The following is a 26457-nucleotide window of genomic DNA, read 5'->3' as shown; positions in this document are numbered from 1 at the left end:
ATTCTTGAGAAATCTTTAGAAAACCAAGAAAGGACAGGGCTGGAGCCCAATTAATCATAGGGTCCTTACATGAGGAAGACAGGAGGGCCAGAGTTAGGGAGGAGATTTGATGATGAAGATAGGTTGGAGTGACGGGCTTTGAGGATGGAGGAAGGGGTCACAAGCCAAGGGAGTGCAGGTGGCCGCTAGAAGCTAGAAAAGGAAAGGAAATGGATCCTCCCCTAGAGACTCCAGAAAGAATGCAGCCTTGACTTTAGCCTTGTAAGACCCACTTTGGACTTCTGACCTCCAGGCATGTAAGATAATACATTTGTGTTGTTTAAGCTACTAAGTTCATGGTAATTTGTTGCAACAGCAACAGGAGACTAATACAATAGTAAACAGGAGAACCTGAGGCACTTCCAAAAGGATAAGAAACCTACAGTTAGCCCTTGGGCACCCGGTACTCCAGCACTGCCAGGAGATGACTGGGAAGCCACAGCCTTTCCCACTGCCCTCCAGATATGTGATATGCTTTATCGCAGACAGCAGGGGGCTCTGAACCAGCTCTCACAGACCATGGCTTCCTTTAACAACAAACACTAATCAATAAAAAGGCTGGGGTTTTCTGGTTCACAGAGGGGCAGGCCGATCATGTATTATCCAAGAGGCAGCCTTGAGCGGCTGGGACCTTGTTTTCTCCCATAACCCGTGGCCCATCCCAACTAGCATCACTCCATGAGAGAGCAGACTGGAAAGGAAAACTAGAAGAAAGAAAAATAAATCACCTCCACCCCCTACTCCAGGTTGCTGGCCAGAAATTACTAAAGATTCTTTTGAACATCTCTGGAAGGAAAGACGTAAGGCATTTCAAGGTTCCCTTCTTTTGTGAGCAGGTTTCCTTTCTGTCACTCTATTCTCTGTTCAAAGGTTTTCTAAGGACTTATATAAGACAGACTAGGAAACCCTATCTCAACCAAAAAAAAGAGAAAAACACAGGATTTGCCTATTTCCTTGCCTCTAGAAGCATAAACACTTGAAGATCATAATTTACTCTGTTCTCAAGACATTTCCGACACAAGAACCATCAGTCCCATTTTATAGTTTGGGACCCTGAATTACAGAGAGGGCAAGCACTACGGACACAGAAACCCCGCAAATCAGAGTGATTCACCCAAAGCAGAAAGCTGCTCTTCTGACTCCTAGAGTGGTAGTGACCTGTGTTCTCCTGCTTAATCTCAGGCTCCTGAGAACCAGGTCAGTAGGGCGTGGCCTCTAGGTTGGTGGTCTCAGAGGAATGCAGGGATATAACACCATTAAACCTGTCATCACAAGACAAGCTACTGACGCCCTAGTGGAAAGATTTTCCAGATCAGAGCTTTCTTTTTTTCTTTTTTTTTTTTTTTTGAGACAGAGTCTCACTCTGTTGCCCAGGCTAGAGTGAGTGTCGTGGTGTCAGCCTAGCTCACAGCAACCTCAAACTCCTGGGCTCAAGCAATCCTTCTGACTCAGCCTCCCGAGTAGCTGGGACTACAGGCATGTACCACCGTGCCCAGCTAATTTTTTCTACATATGTTAGTTGGTCAATTAATTTCTTTCTATTTATAGTAGAGACAGGGTCTTGCTCTTGCTCAGGCTGGTTTCGAACTCCTGACCTCGAGCAATCCGCCTGCCTCAGCCTCCCAGAGTGCTAGGATTACAGGCGTGAGCCACCGCACCCGGCCAGATCAGAGCTTTAAATTGCTCTGTGTATCTGCGTGTGTGTGTGTGAGAGAGAAAAAGAGAGAGAGAGTTTGGAAGGGACTTAGGGAGGAGAGAACTAAGCATTGGCCTGGTCAAGGTATCTGCACTCTACTTTACATTAAAAAACCCACAAGGAGCTTATATTTCTTTTCTAGCATCAATACAAATCTTTTTCTTGCTTCTCTCTCATTCATCTCCACTGCTCTTCCCTCCCCTTACTATTCTTCTAAGAGAGCCTGGAATCTAACTTTAGGGAGCAAAGCTAATAGACTCCCCAAAGTCACTGCCAGGGGATGGAAGTGGCTTATATGGAATAGCTGCTGAGCCTTTAGAACCAACAGGGCCCACAGCTCTGCATGAATGCCAGTAGCTAGCTCCATACTGTCTACCATCGCTGCTGCCCTTTCACACAGAGGGGGCTCTGTAGGGCCAACTTATTTCTGGCCACCCAGATTTTTGACTCTTAAAGACTAAAAGGATGCCTTCCTGTTTTCTTCGAGGTATAAAGAGAGGGGAATGGATTGATCTGGTTGCAAATGATATTGTGGGGTCTTAAGTATTTAAAAAATATAACAGACTCCTAATAGGGTTGTGTACCAGTGGATGTAGAAATTAACTGACATTGTCAGGGAACTCCCTTAAGGGCCAAGAGTGGGCAGAGCTGCATTATAGACCCTGCATCTCATCAGGCAGAGGGCAGAAAACAGCAGCTGACAAAGGCAAATGCAATGGCCCTCAAAAGCTGAATGGAGGAATGTGATAAAACACCACTACAGGGGTCCAAAGATGCCAAGACAAGGTGAAAGGAGGGACTGATGGGACATGGCATTGGAAGACTGGTTAATGCTTTTTAACATTAACATTAGTGCTGCCAATGCACTCAGGCTTGGGTTTGGTTGACTATCCCTACACTTTATACTAGTCTTAAACTAAAAATGATCTATGCCCTGGAATGCCCTTCCCTTACACCATATATCTATGCACGCACAGGTGTAATAGATAAGATAGGAGAAAAGGGGTGTTTATTATTGGTAAGAAGTGGGAAAGGAAGACTGGGACCCAGGGCAAAAGATCAGATGGAAGAGTTGCCCCAAACCTCTTTATAAGGTCAAATTCTGAGAAGAAACTACTAAGAATCCAAAAATAATAAGGTCAGCCACCTAAAGGCAGACACATCATAAAAGATGTGTAGCTGAGGTGACTGTGACCTTTCAATTATGGGGCTACCTTCTACCCACCCTTCAGGTCTTTGTACACATGACAGCTAGTGCTACTGCAATCCCGCAGGCGGTGCACCTCTACCATGGGTGACCTGAGAAAACTGCACATTAATTACTCTACTACCCTCTAATTAGACTAAAGAATGTGTATCAACAAATGGAGAAATGGCCTGTGAGATACTGACAAAAGGAGAACCTCCCCCAAGAATTTGGCAGTTTATATAGCTTTACACAAAGACAGAGACATAATTTTCCTGGTCAGGTTGCCAGCCACAGCAGAAACATACTTACATACTTAGAAATAAAAATACCTTAAGAGTCTGCAAGCCGGGCGCGGTGGCTCACGCCTGTAATCCTAGCTCTCTGGGAGGCTGAGGCGGGCGGATTGCTCGAGGTCAGGAGTTCGAAACCAGCCTGAGCAAGTGCGAGACCCCGTCTCTACTATAAATAGAAAGAAATTAATTGGCCAACTAATATATATAGAAAAAATTAGCCGGGTATGGTGGCGCATGCCTGTAGTCCCAGCTACTCGGGAGGCTGAGGCAGGAGGATTGCTTGAGCCCAGGAGTTTGAGGTTGCTGTGAGCTAGGCTGACGCCACGGCACTCACTCTAGCCTGGGCAACAAAGCGAGACTCTGTCTCAAAAAAAAAAAAAAAAAAAAAAGAGTCTGCAGCTACTTTCCAGGCTCCCTGTAAGAGCTTTTGATTACCAACTGGGTGTCTTAGATCCTTTGGTAACAGAAAAAGAGATAGCTTGGGAGCCAGATAGAAATATTCTAGGTCCTAGGATCTAGATTTACGAAATTATTTAATATTTTTTATTGCAGTAAAATATGCATAATATAAAATTACCAGTTTAAGTGTAAGCTCAGTGGCATTAAGTACATTCACACTGTTGTGCAACCATCACCACCACCCTAGATGTGCAAGATTTTCAGTTAGACTTTGTAAAGCAATGATCACAGCAAGGTGTTTCCCTAGGAAGATTCTGCCTGCACTTCCTTCATGACATCTCTCTCAAATTGTAATACCCACTAAAAAGGTACCAAAAGGCCCTCTGAGCTCAGAGTAGTACCACGCTGGCTCACCTACTATGCCAACTCTGCACTGCACTTTCTTTTCAGGCCCCACCGTCCCTACCACTTAGCAACCATTTCAGGGCCAATCCAAATCTGAACCAGCTTCATCAACTCCTCTAATGTTTCCAAAAGTCCCTCTCCCTCAAACATACTTGTCCCTTTTAGTTTCCCTGGGTAATTGCACATTTTAATATGTAAGTGAAAAGGAACAATCCCGAGGTTGAGGGTAAAGGTTTTTAACCTTGGTGTGTGCTGGTTCCACAATGGAAAGGTTTCCAGAGGATGACCCCCTGGGGGGGGTACTCCCTGGTCTGGAGGAAATAGGAAGCTAGGAGAAAGATTGTTGGGGGAGGGGGAACTGAAGGGAGCACAGAGGGGTGGAGGAGTGAAAAGACCTACATGTTCCTGATTCCCAGATCTTTATCTCTATCTCTGACCTTTCCCTGGAATGCCAGGCTCCTAGATGTAGCTCCTACCTGGCAATTCCTCTCAGACGTCCAATAGGGCCTTCAAACTTAGCATGAACAAAGCAGAACCCTTCCTTTGACCCACCTCACCTAAATCTGCTTCTCCCTTAATCTTTTCTAACTCAATATGTGATAACATCTGAAAGTCATCCTTGATTCCTTTCCCTGACCTCCTACTTCCAGAAAATCTTATTGACTCTACTTCAAATACATCCTGAACCTGTCCGATTTTCTTTATTTCTACTGCTATTGTCCCAGTCTAAGCCATCATCTCTCACCTCTCTGTAAAGACCTCCTCCACTGAGTTCCCTTCTTCCATTTTACAACCCCTACACAATCCATTGTCATGTAAATAGTGTTTGATAAGGGACTTGTATACAGACTAAAGAATTCTTTCAATTCAATAATAAAAAGATAAGTAATTCAATGAAAAAGTGGGCACATGCCAGGTGCAATGGCTTACACCTGTAATCCCAGCACTTTTGGAGGCTGAGGCAAGAGGATCACTTGAGGCCAGGAGTTTGAGACCAGCATGGGCAACACAGCAAGACCCTGTCCCTCCAAAAAATTTTTTAAAAATAAAAAAAAGTTGGCCACGTGTAGTGACATGCACCTGTAGTCCTAGCTACTCGGGAGGCTGAGGCAGGAGGGTTGATTGAGCCCAGAAGTTTGAGGCTACAGTGAACTACAACTGCTCAATTACACTCCAGCCTGGGTGACAGAGATCCTGTCTCACACCAAAAAAACAAACAAACAAAAAAAACAAGGTGGAAATTAAAAAAATGGGTAAAGAATTTGAATAGACATTTCTCCAAGTAAGATACAAAAATGGCCAATAAGCACATGAAAATGAGCTACTGGGGAAATGCAAATCAAAACTACAATGAGATACTACTCCACACCTATTAGGGTGGCTATAATAAAAAAGGAGGACAATAACAAGTGTTGTTGGCAATGTGGAGAATTTGCAACCTTCACACTTTGCTGGTGGGAATATAAAATGGTACAATTGCTTCGAAAAAGTTTTGCAGCTCCTTAAAAAGTTAAACATGGAGTTACCAGATGAGCCAGTAATTCCACTCCTAGGTACATACCCAAGAGAACTGAAAGCATGTCCACACAAAAACTTGTACATAAATATTCATAGCAGCATTATTCATAATCGTCAAAAAGTAGAAACCACCCAAAATGTCTGTCACCTGGTCAATGCATAAACAAAATGTGGCCTATCTATACTTTGGAATATTATTTATCCATAAAATAAATGAAGTGGGAAGGAAAACCTGACACACTCTACAACACAAATGATATGGATGACAAGGTTCTTGAGGACATTATGCTAATGTTAAATAAGCTAGTCACAAAAAGACAAATACTGAATGATTTCACATACATGAGGTACCTAGAGTAGTCAAATTCATAGAAACAGAAAGTAGAACGGTGGGTGGCAGAGGATGCAAGGAGTGGGAAATGGGGAGTTGTTTTTTAATGGGTATACAGTTTCAATTTTGCAAGATTAAGAGTTATAGAGATTGGTTCCAAAACAATATGAAAGTACTTAACACTACTGAATTGTACACTTAAAAATGGTTAAGATTGTACATTTTATGTGTATTTCACCATAGTTCTTTTTTAAAAAAAATGAAGTAATTATACATGATACGATAGGGATGATCTTGGAAACAGTATGCTAAGTGAGAGAAGCCAGACACAAAAGCCTATATATGATATACTTCCATCTACATGAAATTTCAGAGGAGATAGATCTATAGGGACAGAAAGTAGGTTAGTGGCTGCCTAAGGCTGGGGGACTTGGGGAATGGAGAGTGACTGCTAATAGGTTTTTTTGGGGGATGGTGAAATGTTCTAAAAGTGAAGGTAGTGGTGGTTGCACAACACTGGAAATATATCAAAAACCACTGAACTGTATACTTTAAATGGTTGAATTATATGGTATGTGAATTAGCTCAATAAAATTGTTAAAAAATTAAGGTAGGAAGACTGAAAATGAACTTTGATTCTTCTTTAAAAATACCATTGCTAGGTTCTGTGACCTAACAATATCTACAGCTGCCCCTTGCATTCTTTTAATGAGCTGTGGAACCTGAGGCTGTTGCTATGACAGAATAGGAGACAAGTGTTATTCACAGACAGGAATACAGCTAACTCAAACTAAATCGGTTAGGAAGACCACTGGCTTGAAGGAAAAAAATAACTCAGCATCAAAGATATATTACAAAGTATTTCAAAAGCAGTTATAATAGGTCAAACACATTTCTAGAAAAACAACTAAAAACCTTCAATACACAGGACTTGCCAAAAGCCTTTAAGGCCTTGGCATCATATAGTTTTTCTTACACCAAAAAGTCCTACATTGTTTAATCACTTTATAAATCTCTCTAGAGTTTTTTTTTTTTTTTTTGAGACAGAGTCTCACTTTATTGCCCAGGCTAGAGTGAGTGCCGTGGCATCAGTCTAGCTCACAGCAACCTCAAACTCCTGGCTCAAGCAATCCTCCTGCCTCAGCCTCCCAAGTAGCTGGGACTACAGGCATTCGCCACCATGCCCGGCTAATTTTTTGTATATATATATTAGTTGGCCAATTAATTTCTTTCTATTTATAGTAGAGACGGGGTCTTGCTCTTGCTCAGGCTGGTTTTGAACTCCTGACCTCGAGCAATCCGCCTGCCTCGGCCTCCCAGAGAGCTAGGATTACAGGCGTGAGCCATCTCGCCCAGCCTCTCTAGAGTTTTTGACAAAAGAATTTGGAAAATGAAATGTGCATTTCAATTTGTTTCTCATCATTCTTTATTTGATCATGCTTTGGGGCATTAAAATAGACAGTATCTGCAAAGGTGATTAAGAGTAGAACAGGCTAACACCTGTAATCCCAGCACTTTGGGAGGCCAAAGGGGGAGGATCACTAGAGGTCAAGAGTTTGAGAACCACATAGTGAGACCCTGTCTCTACAAAAAAATAAAAATAAATTAGCTGGGTGTGGTGGCACATGCCTATAGTCCCAGCTATTTGGGAGGCTGAGGCAGGAGGATTACTTGAGCCAGGAGTTCAAGGCTGCAGGAGTTTAAGTGTCACCAATACACTCCAGCCTGGGCAACAGAGTGAGACCCTGTCGAAAGAAAGGAAAAAGGAAAGGAGAAAGGAGAGGAGAGGAGAGGAGAGGAGAGGAGAGGAGAGGAGAGGAGAGGAGAGGAGAGGAGAGGAGAGGAGAGGAGAGGAGAGGAGAAAGGAGAGGAGAAAGGAGAGGAGAAAGGAGAGGAGAAAGGAGAGGAGAAAGGAGAGGAGAAAGGAGAGGAGAGGAGAGGAGAGGAGAGGAGAGGAGAGGAGAGAAAGGAGAGGGGAGGGGAGGGGAGGGGAGGGGAGGGGAGGAGAGGAGAGGAGAGGAGAGGAGAGGAGAGGAGAGGAGAGGAGAGGAGAGGAGAGGAGAGGAGAGGAGAGGAGAGGAGAGGAGAGGAGAGGAGAGGAGAGGAGGAGGAGAGGAGAGGAGAGGAGAGGAGAGGAAGCAAGAAAGAAACCAATCCTGTATTCCATGCTCTGACTGTCTAAAGGAGAATCAGATAAGGAGGCATACCAGGCTTGTGTCTTTGAATGACTGACTGACCCTATGTGCTAATCATTTTACTGTTCCCTCAGTGTTTATCACACCTTCTCCATATTTCTGTTCTGGCTCACTAATCTCATCTCCTGTTTTACATATGTGTATGTGCATATAATAATTATATACAGATACATATATACACATGTAGGTATATATATGTAAATACATACACACAAATGTATTTAAGAGAATGTGTGTGCGCTTCTTTTTTAAGGTAGAGGATCCCTCTATCTTCCATGCCATTAAGAGATCACAGAGCTTCCCACTAAAAGACCTATTGGCTCATAGGAAATCTCATCCAGTTTGAGACCTGGTAGCGACAGGGCAGTGTCAAGGAAAGAATGTTAATGATTTTTCCACTAGCTGATCCGTGGCAGAGGGGAGTTCAGTCCACTGAATATTTATATAGCACCTTGATTAAAAGAGCTCAAAGCAGTACTCTAGGTAGCTAAATTATAACTTCATTTTTATAAACTGCATATTTTAAACAGAAAAATCTCCTTTACCAACCTTCATTATTTGTTAAAAACAATCACAGGATAAATATCACAGAAAGAAGATAAGAAATAAAACTGTAAATGGTGATAATCTCTGGGTGATACTATAGGTAACTTTATTTTCAGTATCATTCAAAATTTCTAAAATAATTTTTATGGACTTCTTTTAAATAGAGAAAAATATACATAAGAAACTAAAAATGGGGCCAGTTGAGGTGGTTCATGCCTGTAATCCTAGCTCTCTGGGAGGCCGAGGCGGGAGGATTGCTCGAGGTCAGGAGTTCAAAACCAGCCTGAGCAAGAGCAAGACCCCGTCTCTACTATAAATAGAAAAGAAATTAATTGGCCAACTAATATATATAGAGAGAAAATTAGCCGGTCATGGTGGCGCATGCCTGTAGTCCCAGCTACTCAGGAGGCTGAGGCAGGAAGATTGCTTGCACCCAGGAGTTTGAGGTTGCTGTGAGCTAGGCTGACGCCAGGGCACTCACTCTAGCTTGGGCAACAAAACGAGACTCTGTCTCAAAAAAAAAAAAAAAAAAAAAGAAACTAAAAATGGGCCATAAAAACTCAACCTCACTCATAATTTTAAAAATAGAAATTAATTATTTAAATCTATCATATTGGCAAGGTTACTATAAAGCCAGTTTACCTAGTATAGGCAAGGGGACAGCAAACTAGGTGTCATATTCTGCTGATGCCAATACAAATTGTTACCAGCTTTTTGGAGGGCAATTTGGCAATCTATTACAGTTTTTAATGAACATACTTTTAAACCCAATAATTCTACTTCTATAATTTTTTTCTTAGAGATATATTTGCATAAGGGTATAAAGATATATGTAGAAGAATGTTCAATAAGAAACTTGTTAATTAAATTGTGCTATATGCTTACAGTCCAATACTCTGCAACTATTAATGCTATATGTACTTATTAGACTTAGAATTAAAAAAGATGCAAAACAGTGAATATAACTCCTTTTGTCTAAAATTTAGAAAGGATATAAATGTTTATTTGTGCTTGTTATACAATTATAGCATTTGGAAGAATATTCCAAAACCTAATTAAGAAATATCTCTGAGAAGTGAGAAGACCGTGGTAGGTGAGGTCTTTTTATTTTTCTTTTTTTTTTTTCCTTTTATTTCATCATATTATGGAAGTACAAATATTGTTAGGGTTACAAATATTGTATTTTTCTGATGTAATATTCTTTTTTTTTTTTTTTAAGTTGTTCTCTTTAGGGTAGTATAATATTCTTTGAATTGAAAATATATTGAGCATGTATTTTTGACAGGTTTTTTTGGACATAATTCACTTAACACACAATTCACCCATTTAAAATGTTTTTGTACATTTATACATTCAGTGGTTTTTAGTACAGTCAGAGTTGTGCAATCATGCCCACAGCATGTATTTTTTAAAAAATAATATTTTGAAAGATGCTCCAAAAGTGAACTCACTGGTAAGAGAATGTGTGAGAGAAGATCAGAATAAAGTTTGAATAGTAAAGTGATAAAACATATAACCAGGAAGGAAAAACCATAAACAGAAAGAACAAAAAATGATAGGGTAAGAGACAGAAAAAAACCCGATTTTTAAAATGAATTTTTTTTTTTTTTTTTTTTAAGGCTGGTCAAGTGGAGCAGTGGGAATGGAGAAGGAACAAAGGAATCTGTAACTGGTTGTGATCAATTAGTTGTAAACACCACTGCACTCGGACCAACCTTTAAAATGAATTTTAACTAGGAACATATTAGATATGTCTCCGTTAAATAAATATGTCTGGATTTTGTAACAAAAAGATCAAGGTAAGATATATGGGCATGATAAGAAAAAGAAAACTCTTGATTTGATGGGACTGCAAATATACTATCTGGATAAACCACATTCTATGTAAATTTGGAGATAGTTGGATATGAATTTCATCTATGGAAGACACAGATAACAAGTGTTTAGAGAACCATGTTATTCTATAATTGCTAGAAATCTCTCCTGTCTTAAGAAGGTTGACAGAGAGGTACTTACTCACAAGCAAAGAATACTTATTAAATATTTATAAGAGTACCTGAAAACATAAGGAGAGCTGTATAGAGAGAAAGGGCTCCTGGAACATACTTACAAACTTAACAAGCACAAACCATGCAGGAATAGTCTTGATTCTTTGGCTCAGAGTTTTGTATATGTTTTTAGAAGAAGGATGAGAAAACATACTTTGGAAAACAAATGTTTTATGAAAACACTCAGCAAGACTCACATTTAATCCATTACTTAAAATAAAATTACCTTTCCTCTGAGAAATTTTCCGCATTAAAATTGTCCTTGAGTACCAGAGATCTTAGGAACATTTTGTAGAACATCATCTTATTTTTCTTTTTTTGTATATATATATTTTTTGAGACAGACTGTCACTCTGTTGCCCAGGCTAGAGTGCCATGGCGTCAGCCTAGCTCACAGGAACCTCAAACTCCTGGGCTCAAGCAATCCTTCTGCCTCAGCCTCCCAAATAGCTGGGACTACAGGCATGCGCCACCATGCCCGGCTAATTTTTTCTATATATATTAGTTGGCCAATTACTTTCTTTCTATTTTTAGTAGAGATGGGGTCTCACTCTTGCTCAGGCTGGTTTTGAACTCCTGACCTTGAGCAATCCGCCTGCCTTGGCCTCCCAGAGTGCTAGGATTACAGGCATGAGCCACTGTGCCCGGCCTATATACATGTTCATATTTTCATATACATATGCTTTCATATACATTTTCATATACATACGTTTCATATTTTTTTTTTTTTTGAGACAGAGTCTCGCTTTCTTGCCTAGGCTAGAGTGAGTGCCCTGGCGTCAGCCTAGCTCACAGCAACCTCAAACTCCTGGGCTCAAGCAATCCTCCTGCTTCAGCCTCCCGAGTAGCTGGGACTACAGGCATGCGCCACCATGCCCGGCTGATTTTTATATTATATATATTAGTTGGCCAATTAATTTCTTTCTATTTTTATGGTAGAGACGGGGTCTCGCTCAGGCTGGTTTTGAACTCCTGACCTTGAGCAATCCGCTCGCCTCGGCCTCCCAGAGTGCTAGGATTACAGGCGTGAGCCACCGCGCCCGGCCTACGTTTCATATTTTTAAAAAACACAGTTCAAAAGTTGTATAGTTGGAAGAGTCTGACACCAGGAAAAGCAAATTTTGCTGCTTATCCGGTAAAATCTATTAGCTTGGACAGTACATGATCTTATTTACTTAATTAGGGCAGTTGGTAACTTTAGCAATTGTTCTAGTTCAACATCATTACAATAATGGAAATGTACACAGGATAGCCACGCCCATGCAAAATCTGTTTTTATAAAGGAATAAATGTCAGATTAAAAATAAAGGTCATCAGTTTTTGAGTTAGGAAACTACAAAGTAATGCTGGTGCAATAATTTATAACAATTAAAAAGTTAAGATCTGTCTATCATCTGATAGGACAGGCCATCTTTAAAAGTATGTTAAGTGGTAACAGTTTTAAAATCTGTTGACTATCTGGTCAAAAATCACTCACCTTGTGGCTAATAATTGAAGTAATACTTGGTACCAAATCAAACAACAAGGAATTCTCAAGAACAAGCTATCCTTTAAAGGATTATAACATGGTGTGTTTATTTATTTCCAACATGTGTATGTTTGCATGTGCATGTGTGTAACACACCATTTTATTGGGAATTAATGAATTGCATAGGCTGGAGACTATTGCTAACAACATAATAATATCTATAAATGCTCTGATTGCCTATAACATTTTAGGAAAACATATGAAAATAGAAAACATTACTATCCCTGTTAATATGCCACATCGACAATCATCAGACTATAATTCTTGTGTATTTGCTTAATAATAAAACTGTCCTATCAAAAAGGTTACCTAAGTCTTGTCCTGTGACCATGACAACAAATTAAAAATGGAACTGCTTACACCTCCAAAATATGCAAAATGGTAAATGAAAGGATGCCACTTTAAAGACAGTTAAAACATCCGTCTCCATGAGCTAAATGTAGATACAGCTGGAAGCTAACCTTGGCATTCAGGCTGATGTTAGACTAGCAGGACTTCTATTGTCATCTAGACAGGTGGCAATAACCTTAGAAGGGGATAGCTGAGCCTCCAAAGTCTTCTTTTAGATCTTACATCAAGCTACAATGAACTCTGGCTTCAAATGAAATTCTGAATGCCAGAAAGAAAAAGCTGAGTTAACTGCTGGTTGTTTTTTATTTCTTAGATAATAAAATATTTTAAAAAGCAAGGATAGCTCAATTTAGATTACAAAAAGGCATTCTGATGAAAAGCAAATGTGTTTCTAAATGTATTTTGAAGTAGATGGTTAGAAAGCTAATATAGAGTTTGTGGGCTAAATATATCATTTCTTTCAGAGGCAGAACATATTGCTGGGAGAAAAAGTCCTCTATCATAGGACTTATGGCACATAGTAACTAAAATGTTTTTCCATTTGTTGAATTTTCAATGTTGGGGAATATTATTATTCAGTAGACCCAAGAGAAGTCCTAAATTGGAAAAGCAGCTGAATCCAAGGTCATCTCTCTTGTTTCCAAATATATCTTGAAACAAATGCAAGAAGGGCACTTTGCTGAGTGTTATCTGGACATATATAGTTTCAATCAAATTCTTCAAGAAGTGTCAGAATAAAAGTTGAACATTTGTTTGACACTGCCAAGTCACTAGCAAGTGGGTATCTTCAAGGGTTGAGGCTCTTCTTAGCAACTTGGCAATTATTACAATAAGTTTTTTCCTACTCTCAAGAAAAAAAATCATGCACAGTGAAAGACCAGCTTTGAATTTTTTCTCACATTTTTTAAAATATAGGAAATCATATAAACTTATAAAAAGTCTCCCAATAAAATATAACTTTTAAATATTCTGTTTCTCAGCTAAATTCCTTATCCTCATTATCAAATCTTTTTCACAAATATGAAAATGTTACATGTAACAAAAAAGTGATGGTATAGATTATACAGTTATAAACTGAATCAAAGAATAAAATGTTAACTCTTTGAATTAGTGTGAAAAATATCCCCCAAACTACAATGAAACAAATAACTGGTTTACTGCCTATACTGCTCTTCTCTGTCACACACAAAATAAACCAAACTTAGTCCATCATAGCAGTCTTCCATGAGATGATCATTTGTCATTCTCTACAAAATAGTGACTCTCTCTCTCATTTCCTCAATAGTCCAAAGGGCTATTTAGAATAAGTCCAATTATTACATACCAACAGACAATGATTCACAATTGTACCAACTCAAAACCTTCAGCAATTTTGTCTCCAACTCCCTTACTCCCTCCAGCCTGGCCTGGCTTGTACCCTAGGTTACTCCCTCTCGGGGCTTCCTCTTCTCCAGGAGCTCTTGCTCCCTCTCTGAGCCAATTTCTACTCAGGCTTCTATAAGAGGTTTAACTTGAATCTTTCTTCCTCTACCCGGCTCTAATAGCTCTAACCTAATGTGTTTTTTTCCATTTGAATTCCATTAGGATTATTAACTCTACCACCCATTTGGCCTTTATTGCATTCCAGACAACTGAATTGAAACTTTTAGAGACGCTAGACCCCAAAAAGATTACAGTGCTACTCCACACGGTATGTAATGAAAAGAAACAAAAACTCAGCCATAAAATGAGTTTAGGGAAGTCTAGTAGAGTTCTGCTTTTTCTAATGGAAACTTCTTTTGATTTTTAAAATACTTTCAGAAAATCTGAAATGCACCTGCTTGCTTACTGGCTAACCTAGCACTTATATAAATTGCTTTAATTGCCGGTTACATTTCTCACCTTGATAACTGAATTTTTTTTTTTTTGAGACAGAGTCTCACTCTGTTGCCTAGGCTAGAGTGCCATGGTGTCAGCCCAGCTCACAGCAACCTCAAACTCCTGGCCTCAAGCAATCCTTCTGCCTCAGCCTCTCAAGTAGCTGGGACTACAGGCATGTGCCACATGCCCAGCTAATTTTTTCTATATATTTATAGTTGGCCAATTAATTTCTTTCTGTTTTTAGTAGAGACGGGGTCTTGCTCTTGCTCAGGCTGGTTTCAAACTCCTGACCTTGAGCGATCCTCCCATCTCAGCCTCCCAGAGTGCTAGGATTACAGGCATGAGCCACCTCACCTGGCAGATAACTGGACTTTAAACTCCTTAAAAGTGGCAGCCATGCCTTCTTCTGCTCAATATGTTTGCTACAGAGCTGAAAACAAGAAAAGGAGGCAGTGAATCCTGCTGGTTTTACTCTTCCTCTCTCATGCTCTTCCATTCACCTACCCATATCTTACCTATCCTTCCACAGCCAGATCAATTCCCATCTCTTTGATGAAGCCTCCTTGACGCTTCTTTGACCTTCTAGTCTTCCCTAGATCTCTGAGGGAACTTCTATGGCACCATAAAATTTAGCATTTGGTTATTAGTTTTTGATATGTTTACTGCTGTTTAATGTATTGCTAGTCCTGTTAACAACAGGGGTCTTATCTTACACTTTCACTATACCTTTCATACAGTCTGACTGTCCAGCACATTCAGAGCACAAAATCTTGGCACACAGTAGGAACTCCTTCTCCACCTCCCCCACACCCGTGTAACTTACTGAGCCATACTAGACTTGTCATTTCCTTAACATGCCACAACCTTAAATGCCTTTATGTCTTTACCTTCCCCTAGCCTATCAAAATCTGAACTTACCCTTACAAATCTAGCTCAAGTCCCACATTTTCCATTAATCTTTCCTCAATGCCCCTGTCAGAATTATTTGCTTCATCTTCTAAGCTCACTGTTCTTTATATACATAGCAATTATTTATTTTTGTGGTAAAACATTTGAGTCTTAGACTATAAAGTCTTTAAGAGCAAAAACCAGGTCATGTTCACTTTATATTTCAGCACTTAGCACAATATCAGACACACAGAAGGTAATAAATATTTGCATACAAAGAAATAAATGGATTTCTAATTTTATTCTCTGTAATTAATAAAGTATTATCTTGCTAATTTCTTTGATTTAGAGAGAAACTGCCTCTTACCAAGAAGAAGAAGCCTGGAGAAAAAAAAAAGAGAGAAAGAAATTGCCTCTTGGCATTTTCATAGAGAAAAGCAAGAAATATCTATAAAATTGTTCAAAAGATTCTGGATTTAACTAAATTAAATAAATTTTATAGTTTTACCTAATATTTTATTGTATTTCAACCTTAACCCTTTGCACTCACTTGCTTTTTTCTCGATTCCTTTATTTTAGTCGGGATTTAATTTTTTAAATACCCCAGATTTTACAAAGTGCGGCAGTAGAATAAAAAACTGGAGTTTCTTTTCATACAAACTTATTTATTTGGATTTTTTTATATTTCAAATTATTGATACATTCAAAGAGTAATTTTAATCTCTATAATTTCTGCTGTGTAGAGTCACACTTGACATCTGAGTGCAAAGGGTTAACGTTTCATTGCAGCATTGTTCATAAAGTAAAAACTGGACTCAATCTAAATATCTGGCAATAGGAGACATGCATGATTTTAACACTTTCACAAAAAGAGATTTAAATTATCACCTATAAAGCTTCAGTTTTTTCTGTATATAAAACTATTTACTTAACATTTACTTTCAGTATAATTCTATCATTTGGTTGGTCGAGCTTACTTTTTTTTTTTTTTGAGACGGAGTCTCGCTTTGTTGCCCAGGCTAGAGTGAGTGCCCTGGCGTCAGCCTAGTTCACAGCAACCTCAAACTCCTGGGCTCAAGCAAACCTTCTGCCTCAGCCTCCCAAATAGCTGGGACTACAGGCATCCGCCACCATGCCCGGCTAATTTTTTCTATATATATTAGTTGGCCAATTAATTTCTTTCTATTTATAGTAGAGACGGGGTCTCGCTCTTGCTCAGGCTCGTTTCGAACTCTTGACCTCGAGCAATCCGCCCGCCTCGGCCTCCCAGAGTGCTAGGATTACAGGCGTGAGAGCCTGGCCAGAGCTTACTTTTAATCATTTAGTAAAGTTTGTTCTTCAGGTATAGCAAGCAAACACATTTTTTAAAAAGGTACTACAAGTTTATAATAAGCACTAAAAATAATTTCACACCATATTATAGTTCATAAATGAACAACCACCTGTTTGTATAGATACAACTGGCACATATATGAGTCATACCGCAATATGGCATAGTAGTTAAGAGCAGAGGGTTTGGATTCTGGGTGTGCCATAATCATTAGCTGTGCAATATGATAGAAGTCTCTCTGTGCTTGCTTCCTCATCTATAGTGTAGGTTTAGTTAATAGTAGCTAGTTCGTAGGATTATTGTGATAGTTATGTTAGTTCATATACATAAAGCACTTCAGACTGCCTAGAACAACTGGAGTGATTGAACCATCAACATCATCATCATCATCATCATCATCATTACTGAGTTTCAGGGAAGAAAATTTGTTAAATTCTGCTTTGCAGAATTAATGTTTACAAAAAGTCCTTTCTGTAAGTTTGCTTTGCTTTCAGAACCAACAACTAATCAGGCTGTGCTCTGATAATGGAATAGGCTCCCTCACGAGGAGTGAGCTGCATTGTGGGTACACTACTGAAGCTGGAAAGTGATTTCCTACAAGCCCTACAGAACTGATTTCTGCACCATAGAGAGATCGAAAGAGATCCCTCAAAGGTCCCAATCTAATAAATGATTATATGCATCACTCTGAGGTTCCTTTCAAGCTCCAAAATTCTATGACTATTTAGCAGATTACCATATACAGAGTTAAGAAGATGACTGGCCAGGAACCTGCTATTAATATTATACTCTGAACTGATAATATGGAAACTTATACTTCCACTGAAAACCAGAAATCTTTAATTTATTCCTGTGCTCTGAATAGTGAATTTCCATAGCAGTAAACCAAGTTTGGTGACTCAAGCCTCTCAGCAATTCTAGAAAGGAAATTGTGAAATTATTGGTGTTTGCCAAGAAAGTAATTCCAGTTTGCCAAAAGAGGGAGCATGGGAGCAAAGAGCATATGTTTGTCCAAGTATCTAAAAAAATACTTGGATTCTGTATTTTTTTTTTTTTTTTTTTTGAGACAGAGTCTCACTTTGTTGCCCAGGCTAGAGTGAGTGCCGTGGCGTCAGCCTAGCTCACAGCAACCTCAGACTCCTGGGCTCAAGCGATCCTTCTGTCTCAGCCTCCCAAGTAGCTGGGACTACAGGCATGCGCCACCATGCCCGGCTAATTTTTTCTATATATATTAGTTGGCCAATTAGTTTCTTTCTATTTATAGTAGAGACGGGGTCTCGCTCTTGCTCAGGCTGGTTTGAACTCCCGACCTCGAGCAATCCGCCCGCCTCGGCCTCCCAGAGAGCTAGGATTACAGGCGTGAGCCACCGCGCCCGGCCTGGATTCTGTATTTTACTTTCTAGTTTCTTTTGCACGGATAGGGTAGGACTACATAATAGTTACAGTTAACTTTTCTCTTTTTAAGATTATGTTAAGGCCAGGAGCGGTGGCTCTCGCCTGTAATCCTAGCTCTCTTGGAGGCCAAAGTGGGCGGACTGCTTGAGGTCAGGAGTTTGAAACCAGCCTGAGCAAGAGTGAGAGCCCGTCTCTACTATAAATAGAAAGAAATTAATTGGCCAACTAATATATATATATAATTAGCCAGGCATGGTGGCACATGCCTGTAGTCCCAGCTACTCCGAATGCTGAGGCAGCAGGATTGCTTGAACCCAGGAGTTTGAGGTTGCTGTGAGCTAGGCTGACGCCATGGCACTCACTGTAGCCTGGGCAACAAAGCAAGACTGTCTCAAAAAGAAAAAAAAAAAAAATTGTTAAGACCGTAGGGTCAAAGATCAAAATTACACAGAGAAACTGGATGTGGTGGCGCACACCTATAATCCTAGCATTCTGGGAGGCCAAGGTGGGAGGATCACTTAAACTCAGGAGTTAGAGATCAAGCAGAACAAGAGCAAGAACCCATCTCTACAAAATATAGAAAAATTAGCCGGGCCTGGTGGTATGTGCCTATAGTTCCAACTAATTGGAGGCTGAGGCAGGAACCCAGAAGTTTGAGGTTGTAGTCAACTATGATGATAAGACTGCACTCCACATGGGGAGACAGAGCCAGACTCTGTCTCAAAAAGAAAAAAAAAAACACAGATAACTTTTAATGATCCCATTCTCTCCTCCCCAGACAAAACATTCACCTCATGCCTGGCTGCCACACACCAAGCAGCTATAATTAAATTGCTCTCATTAAAAGGAAGGGAAGTGGGAGCTAAGCCAGTATGAGTACAGAAATAATTGCATATTTATGGATAATGGCTATAAATTCTCTCCTGGCTATAATGGATTGTCTAAAAAAGAAGGATTTGTTGAACATAAATACTTCTCACTTCACTACTACAATGAAGTTACTGATAACCAAGCTTAAGGAAAGGTAATCATCAGGGTGCTATCTTACCCACTCCCTAGGGCCAAACACTCCTTCATGCAAAGCAAGAGGAATGATGTAAGCACCTAGAACCCTTTGTAGAAACAAGTCCTTTACTCACACTCATTAGTCACTAAGATGTATGCTTATGCAAGACAAGGTATCTATCAGACACACATCTGCATACAAAAGTCATTTTTTCAATACAAACTTTGCCTCTTTGTAAAGGCAGCTATGGCAGGTTACCCATTTGTGCATATTTTTAAATTCAATTCAGAAGAATTCTGTAAATTTATACATATTTAGTATGAGCAACATATTCAGCCTCTTATTTATTCAAATGACCAGAAAGTACTCTGTACTATATTAGCTTAAAAACTTAAGAAACATGCATGGAAAATACAGAGCTTAAAACTTTCCAAAAAATTTATAAATTATATATACTAATAATTATATTAATAAATATGACATTTATATTTATTTGATAGTTTAATGAAATGGCTTCTATTATTATTCATGTCTGCTGAATTAAAGCAAAATGATAGAAAATATTAATCTAAAGAAAAAAGTAGGTGTTCTGTAATTTCTGGTTTGATTTCCATATGTCTTTGAACAATGTTCTAAGACCCTTCTGGTATGTTCTCCATACCTGGAAAATACATAGTCTTGGATTCACTTGTTAATAGATTTATAAAAGAAAATTTCTTGTCCTATTATAAAATTCTTCTTAAAGGACAACCTTTAAAGTTGGATTGTTTCCTGAACAAATAAAGAAAACAAGATAAGCAGTGGCTTTTTGAAATTTACAATTTGTACAGTCAGTCCCATGCAACAGCTGGCAACACCAAGTCCTTAGAAGAAGGAAATCTGTGAACACAGAGACTGGTTTTACAGGCTACATTTTTCTCCTTTATTTGGGCCATCACATGAAAGACAAATTATTTTCCAAAATGATTAAGTACTCTCATCATCAATTAGCCAGCAAGAGAATAAATCCTGAAGGAAAAATGTAATAAGCTCTTCTTCTGTAAGTGCCAGCTGCCAAAAACTGTCATGGTTGGTCAAAGCTTTTTAATGTTCCAATCAAATCACAAAATGAGTGGAAAGTCACTGCACAAAACCCATTAAGCTGCATTACTAAATGTCCAATGTTATATAAAAACTATAAATAACTTTGTACTTTTAGGGGTTTTTTTAAATTTGCTTTCCTTGAAGTAATAATGATGTTCTGCTTCAGTTAATAAACTAATTTTGAAGCTGCCTTTGTATTTAATACACATATTCTTTCTGTATGGAATAAAGACGGCAAGCAATAATTAAATCAGTAGAATTATAAGTATTCCTTGGCATATATGTCATTAACAATTTAAAAAATTTAGAGGAGCACCAAAAATAATGAAGGGCTAAAAAAAAAAAAAAAAAAATGATCACCAGGCTTAATAATCGTGTGAGTTGACTTTCTGCTGGGAAAATAAAATGCTGTTTCTTAAAAGGGCTCTAGTCTTTTTCAAATATTTGCAAAGGAATTCATATTCTGGTTAAAGGAGCATCACCTACTACTGGCTTAAAAATAAACCAGTAGCCAAAACCACACAAATATATCTATCTCAATGTCTAAAAATACTGAATTAACATGGGTTTGTTTCTACATACTAAAACACAGCTTTTTCTTTTAGTGCATAGTCAATCTACTAGTTGATCTAAAGGCACAAATGAGAATGCTAGTAGCTGATACTTGCCCAAATAAGAGGATAAAATAGGCAGATCAGATTCAAATCACTTGCTAACACTGAAATTCTTTTTTTCTTAAAAAAATTTTAAAGACGTTTCTTTATCCACTTTTCTGGTAAGTCCACTTCTTCCTTGGTCCAATGGATCCCATCTCTTTTTGCTATAGCTGCTAGATTTACCAATAATCTCTAGCCAGTCCTAGGTTCTTTGATCACAAAAAAACTTTATAAAACAAGTTTTCAAATAAAAATTAACAGTAGAAAACACATGGGATCAAAGAGATCCACGTTTGCATATTTTGCACAGGGTAGAAACAAATTTCTTCTTTAAAAAAAAAAAAATTTTTTTTTTTTTGAGACTCACTCTGTTCCCCAGGCTAGAGTGTCATGGCGGCAGCCTAGCTCACAGCAACCTCAAACTCCTGGGCTCAAGCAATCCTACTGCCTCAGCCTCCCGAGTAGCTGCTGGGACTACAGGCATGTGCCACCACACCCGGCTAATGTTTTCTATATATTTTTAGTTGGCCAATTAATTTCTTTCTATTTTTAGTAGAGACAGGGTCTTGCTCTTGCTCAAGTTGGTTTCGAACTCCTGACCTTGAGCAATCCACCCGCCTCGGCCTCCCAGAGAGCTAGGATTACAGGCGTGAGCCACCACGGCCGGCCTAAAAAAATTTTTTTATGATAACTAAAAAGAGCTAGCCTAAGACTGACACGCTAACAATTTGAAATTTGAGTTTCAAGTATAAAGACAAGATATTTTGAATAATATACTGAAACTAAAATTAAGCAAAGCATAGTATATGAATATGAATTTAGTATCTTTAAAGAAAAACAATGAACTCCTCAAGTACCCTGTCAAAATAAAGGAGAGGCCGGGCGCGGTGGCTCACGCCTGTAATCCTAGCACTTTGGGAGGCCGAGGCGGGCGCATCGCTCAAGGTCAGGAGTTCAAAACCAGCCTGAGCGAGACCCCGTCTCTACCAAAAATAGAAATAAATTAATTGACCAACTAAAAATATATATACAAAAAATTAGCCGGGCATGGTGGCGCATGCCTGTAGTCCCAGCTACTCGGGAGGCTGAGGCAGTAGGATCACTGAGCCCAGGAGATTGAGGTTGCTGTGAGCCAGGCTGACGCCACGGCACTCACTCTAGCCTGGGCAATAAAGTGAGACTCTGTCTCAAAAAAAAAAAAAAAAAAAAAAAAAGAACAAAATAAAGGAGAGATTGGAAGCACTTTGAACTCCTGAATTTTATTTGGAATCTTGTGTTAACTTTTTAGTATATGATAACATCTATTTTCTATGAAAATTTTTTATTTAAAATTAGTCCCCAAGACTGTATTATTCAATTTATTTTATTTTTTTTTTCTTTTGGCCAACTAATTTCTTTCTATGTATTATTCAATTTATAATAAATTTTTGGTTAAAATAAGCAATAATCCTTCAATTTAATGTAATACTAGAATATATTTACTTTATAAAGAATAAATTTTTGACATAAAACAACTATACAAATTTTAAATAAACAGCCATGATATATGTACCAAGTTTTATTTGCCTTTAAATTATACAAATAGAACAAATTTGTTATTCAAAATATTAATTTTTTTTTTTTGCATTTTACAGAAGAAAAAGAAACTGAAGTGAAACTGTAGGAATTGCTGAACTTCAGATAAATGTTTCTTCAAAACAAGAGATATTAGTTCCTAAAAGATTCCTCTAAAGTTAAAAAAACATTAAGAAAAACATTAAGCCATTGGGTTATTACATTTTTAAAAACTACATGCTTCTTAATGGACATATGTTTACATTTACAGATAGTAAACTTAGCCTCCTGTCTTGTAAAACTCAGAAGACACCACTGAAGTCTAAACTAAGCAAAACAATGAAAGCCTTATTTTAAATGAAAAAACTTTAAACTCTAAATCTACCTTAACATTATTTTCCAAGAAGTCTTAATAAAGAATACCTAATCTGAAAGCAAAATGTTTTACAAATCACTTTCAAGAAAAGAAATATATAATAGGATCATGCTTATAGTTAGTAGTATCAACTAAAATTCTAAACAATGACATAAGAATTCAGAGTATCAGCCGGTCCTCTCCTCCCTCCTGAATTACCTGACCAATGGAAGTTTGGCTTTGTTGTTTCAGAAAGCACTGTTTCTTACATTCCATCAATTGTTCAAAATCACGCCACATTTTTGCTTGTTTCATATTTGGACCATGACTTTCTCGTACAGCTTTTTGTTTTTCCCGAAGCGTCTATCATAAAAAAATTAAGAATAATTAAATCTCAGTTACAGGGATTTATTTCTATTGCTAGAGTCAGAGGAATATGGTATATTTTATACATTTGATGGATAATAGTTAAATAAACTAGATTCTCCTACAATGTATCAAAACTAAGATTATAAAAGTTAATTAAATTTAAGTAAGATGTAGAACAGCTTGAAGTTTAAGAGAAGAGAAAAATATGAAGGAAAGGAACAGGAAAAGATAACGGGAATCAGAAAAGTAGAACAGTATCATATTGTAGAAAAAAGAATGTAGATTTTGGAATTCAGAACTCAAGTTTTTGTTGTATTTTTTTATTTTTATTTTGAGACAGGGTCTCGCTCTGTTGCCTGGGCTAGAGTGCAGTAGCATCATCATAGTTCACTGCAACCTCAAACCCCTGGGCTCAAGCGATCCTCCTGCCTCAGCCTCCCGAGTAGCTGGGACTAAAGGCATGCACCACCCTGCCCGGATAATTTATTCTATATATATTTTTAGTTGGCCAATCAATTTGTTCTATATATATTTTTAGTTGGCCAATTAATTTGTTTCTATTTTTAGTAGAGACGGTGTCTCGCTCTTGATCAGGCTGGTCTCAAACTCCTGACCTTCAGTGACCTTGAGTGACACACTCCTGACCTTGAGCCTCCCAGAGTGCTAGGATTACAGGCGTGAGCCACCAAGCCCAGCCAGAACACCAAGTTTTAACCTTGGTTTTGTCACTAGCTGTAAGCCAGGCACCTAATTTCTCTGGACCTCAGTTTTCTCAAGTGTCAATTAAGGCTAATAATAGGGGAAAATAAAAGTATCTACTTGATAAGATTATTTTTTCACATGATAGATACTAAAATACTTGATAAGCTATCATTTGTGATGCATGCTATTAGTATTATTAAATATTATATTCTATCCTGAAGCAGTGCATACTCTATGTATTTCTAAATAAATCAAATTATAAGCGTATATTCTTCAGGGAGAAGGCTCAGTGATTTAAAAAAAAAAAAAGGCTCATCTATCAGTCAGTCCATTGCCAGAGGAGTAAAACATAGTTTAAAGTTATAAGAAATCAATAAAATTTAAAAAAAAAAGTTCACTATTTTTTTTTTTTTTTTATGTTCACTTAGGTGTTGAAAAAAGTTCACTATTAAGTAGGCCAAAATCCTTAACAGAATTGTTTTTATTAGCAGGGTGCGGGGGCTCACGCCTATAATCCTAGGACTCTGGGAGACTGAGGCAGGAGGGTCGCTCAAGGTCAGGAGTTTGAAACCAGCCTGAGCAAAAGTGAGATCCTGTCTCTACTAAAAATAGAAAGAAATTAGCCAGACAACTAAGAAATATATAGAAAGGCTTAGCCAGGCATGGTGGTGCATGCCTGTAGTCCCAGCTACTTAGGAGGCTGAGGCAGGAGGATTACTTGAGCCCAGGAGTTTGAGGTTGCTGTGAGCTAGGCTGACGCCACGGCACTCTAGCCCAGGCAAGAGAATGAGACTCTGTCTCAAAAACAAAAAACAAAAATGTTACACTGGAAGGGGGAAAGAATTATCTTTAAACTGATTTAGCAATTAAGCTTGGGTCTTTGAAAGGATTCAAAGTTTGATTAGTATTCCCATACATACAGCATCCATCTAGATACCTTTAAAAATAAAAGAAAAAGAGAAATGTTTTTATATGAAAAAAGTACAACACTTAATATGAAATCTTTGGATGAAAGTCAATTACTGACACTCATACCAAGTCCTAAAACTCTAAACATCTCTAGTTAACATATTATACAAATGAATGTTTACAACTTGATTCAAATATAGGCTTTCAAACATGAAAATTATTTTTTTTCTTTTGAGTATGGTGTGTCATCCCATACACGGAATAAGGTACACAGAATTCACAATTTCTCTGATAAATGGAGAAATCACCTTTGAGATGTTTTCTTTTGATTTTTTAATTTACTCTTATTAATATAATGTTCATTTGTTCACAATGACAAAGAAGGAAGAGATGAAGAATTTTTAGAGAAATGTCTGATTCCAGGTTTGGGATAGGAAATGTTCAATATGAGCCCAGAATTTTGTTACACTAGAAAATAAAGAAGCCATAGAAGTCTACTAGGGTTGTTTCAAAAGGATTCAAGAGCTGACTTCAAGAGGCTTCCACTTGCCAAAGATAGGTCAATTTGAGCACTAATGGAAATAATAATCACAATAGATTGAAACGCATAAGATCTGTTCAAGCCTGCAGTCATAAGATACTTTAGAAGGATGACAAAGAATCAACTTATTATTTTGAAAACCAGTAAATAAGTGAATCAAGCAATTATTCTTCCTTTCTTATATGAACTATACCTCAAGGTAACTATTTGAGAAGAAGTTGCTCTTTATAGAATTATGGTAGCCAATAAATGAAGAAGTGAGTATCAATGACTATCTACATCACAAAAAGAGAGCCTCCTGATAGAAGCACGTACTGCTACCCATGAAGCATTTTTGCCAAATATCAAAACATATTTATTTAAGCTTCTAGATCTAACTATCAATTCATAGGATATACTGGGGACAGAAGAACAGCTAATTGACACCACAGGGATGCCATCAGGAAAGTTCAGAATGTTGAAAACCCAACAGAACAAATGAACAGGTTTTTTTCTTCCAACAAATTGTAAGGAAAAAAGATGGAGGAATAATCTAGAGAAAATGAGACTTAAGAGATGTATAGATTAATAACAATGTAGGGATTCTTACAAGGATTCTGATTCAAACAAAGAAACCATTAAAAAAATCACAAGACAATTGGTGAAGTTTGAACATGGACTGGATATTGAATATTCTGCAATTATTGTTAAATTATTTTTGGTATGATAATAGTATTACGGTTTTGTTCAAAAAAGTCTTTGTGATACATACTGAAATAGGATCAGATAAAATAATAAGATCCGCTTAAAAATAATTTGAAGTAGGTAATGAGACTGGTCACAAGTTTAATTATTCAAGTTAGTGATGTGTACAGATGGATTAAGTTACTTTCTCTAATTTTTTTCCTCTATTTTTTATCTAGTTTTGAAAATTTCCATAATAAAAAGCTTTTTAAAAAAGTCTACAATAGCCAAGCATGGTGGCTCATGCCTGTAATCCTAGCACTCTGGGAGGTCAAGAAGGGAGGATCATTTGAGGCCAGGAGTTGGAGACCAGCCTGAGCAAGAGCTAGACAGTCTTTGCTAAAAATAGAAAAAATTAGCTGAGTGTGCTGATGTGCACCAGTGGTCTTAGCTATTTAGGAGGTTGAAGCAGAAGGATTGCTTGAGTCTGGGAGTTTGAGGTTGCAGTGAGCTGTGGTGATGCCACTGCACTCTAGCTAGGACAACAGAGAGAGACTGTCTCCAAAAAGAAAAAATACAAATAGTGGAGAATATATTAATATCTATTT

At 38.1% G+C, this 26457-nt stretch overlaps 1 protein-coding gene across 3 annotated transcripts in view; it reads right to left on the bottom strand.

Moving 5' to 3' along the window:
• Positions 1–26457, bottom strand: part of IFT81 (intraflagellar transport 81) — a 122694-nt gene that overhangs the window by 18024 nt on the left and 78213 nt on the right. For 2 of the 3 annotated variants that reach the window (XM_075996540.1, XM_075996539.1), the window contains exon 19: positions 22885–23028. In XM_075996540.1, coding sequence (XP_075852655.1) covers positions 22885–23028 — 144 coding nt within the window. Of the gene's footprint in view, positions 1–22171; positions 23029–26457 lie in introns of those variants that run through there. The other variant, XM_075996541.1, reaches the window with a different exon arrangement.

Source organism: Microcebus murinus, chromosome 22, assembly GCF_040939455.1.
Source record: "Microcebus murinus isolate Inina chromosome 22, M.murinus_Inina_mat1.0, whole genome shotgun sequence".
Lineage (NCBI taxonomy): Eukaryota > Metazoa > Chordata > Mammalia > Primates > Cheirogaleidae > Microcebus > Microcebus murinus.
The sequence above is the reverse complement of the archived record's forward strand: the minus strand, read 5'-3'. Positions and strand labels throughout refer to the sequence as shown.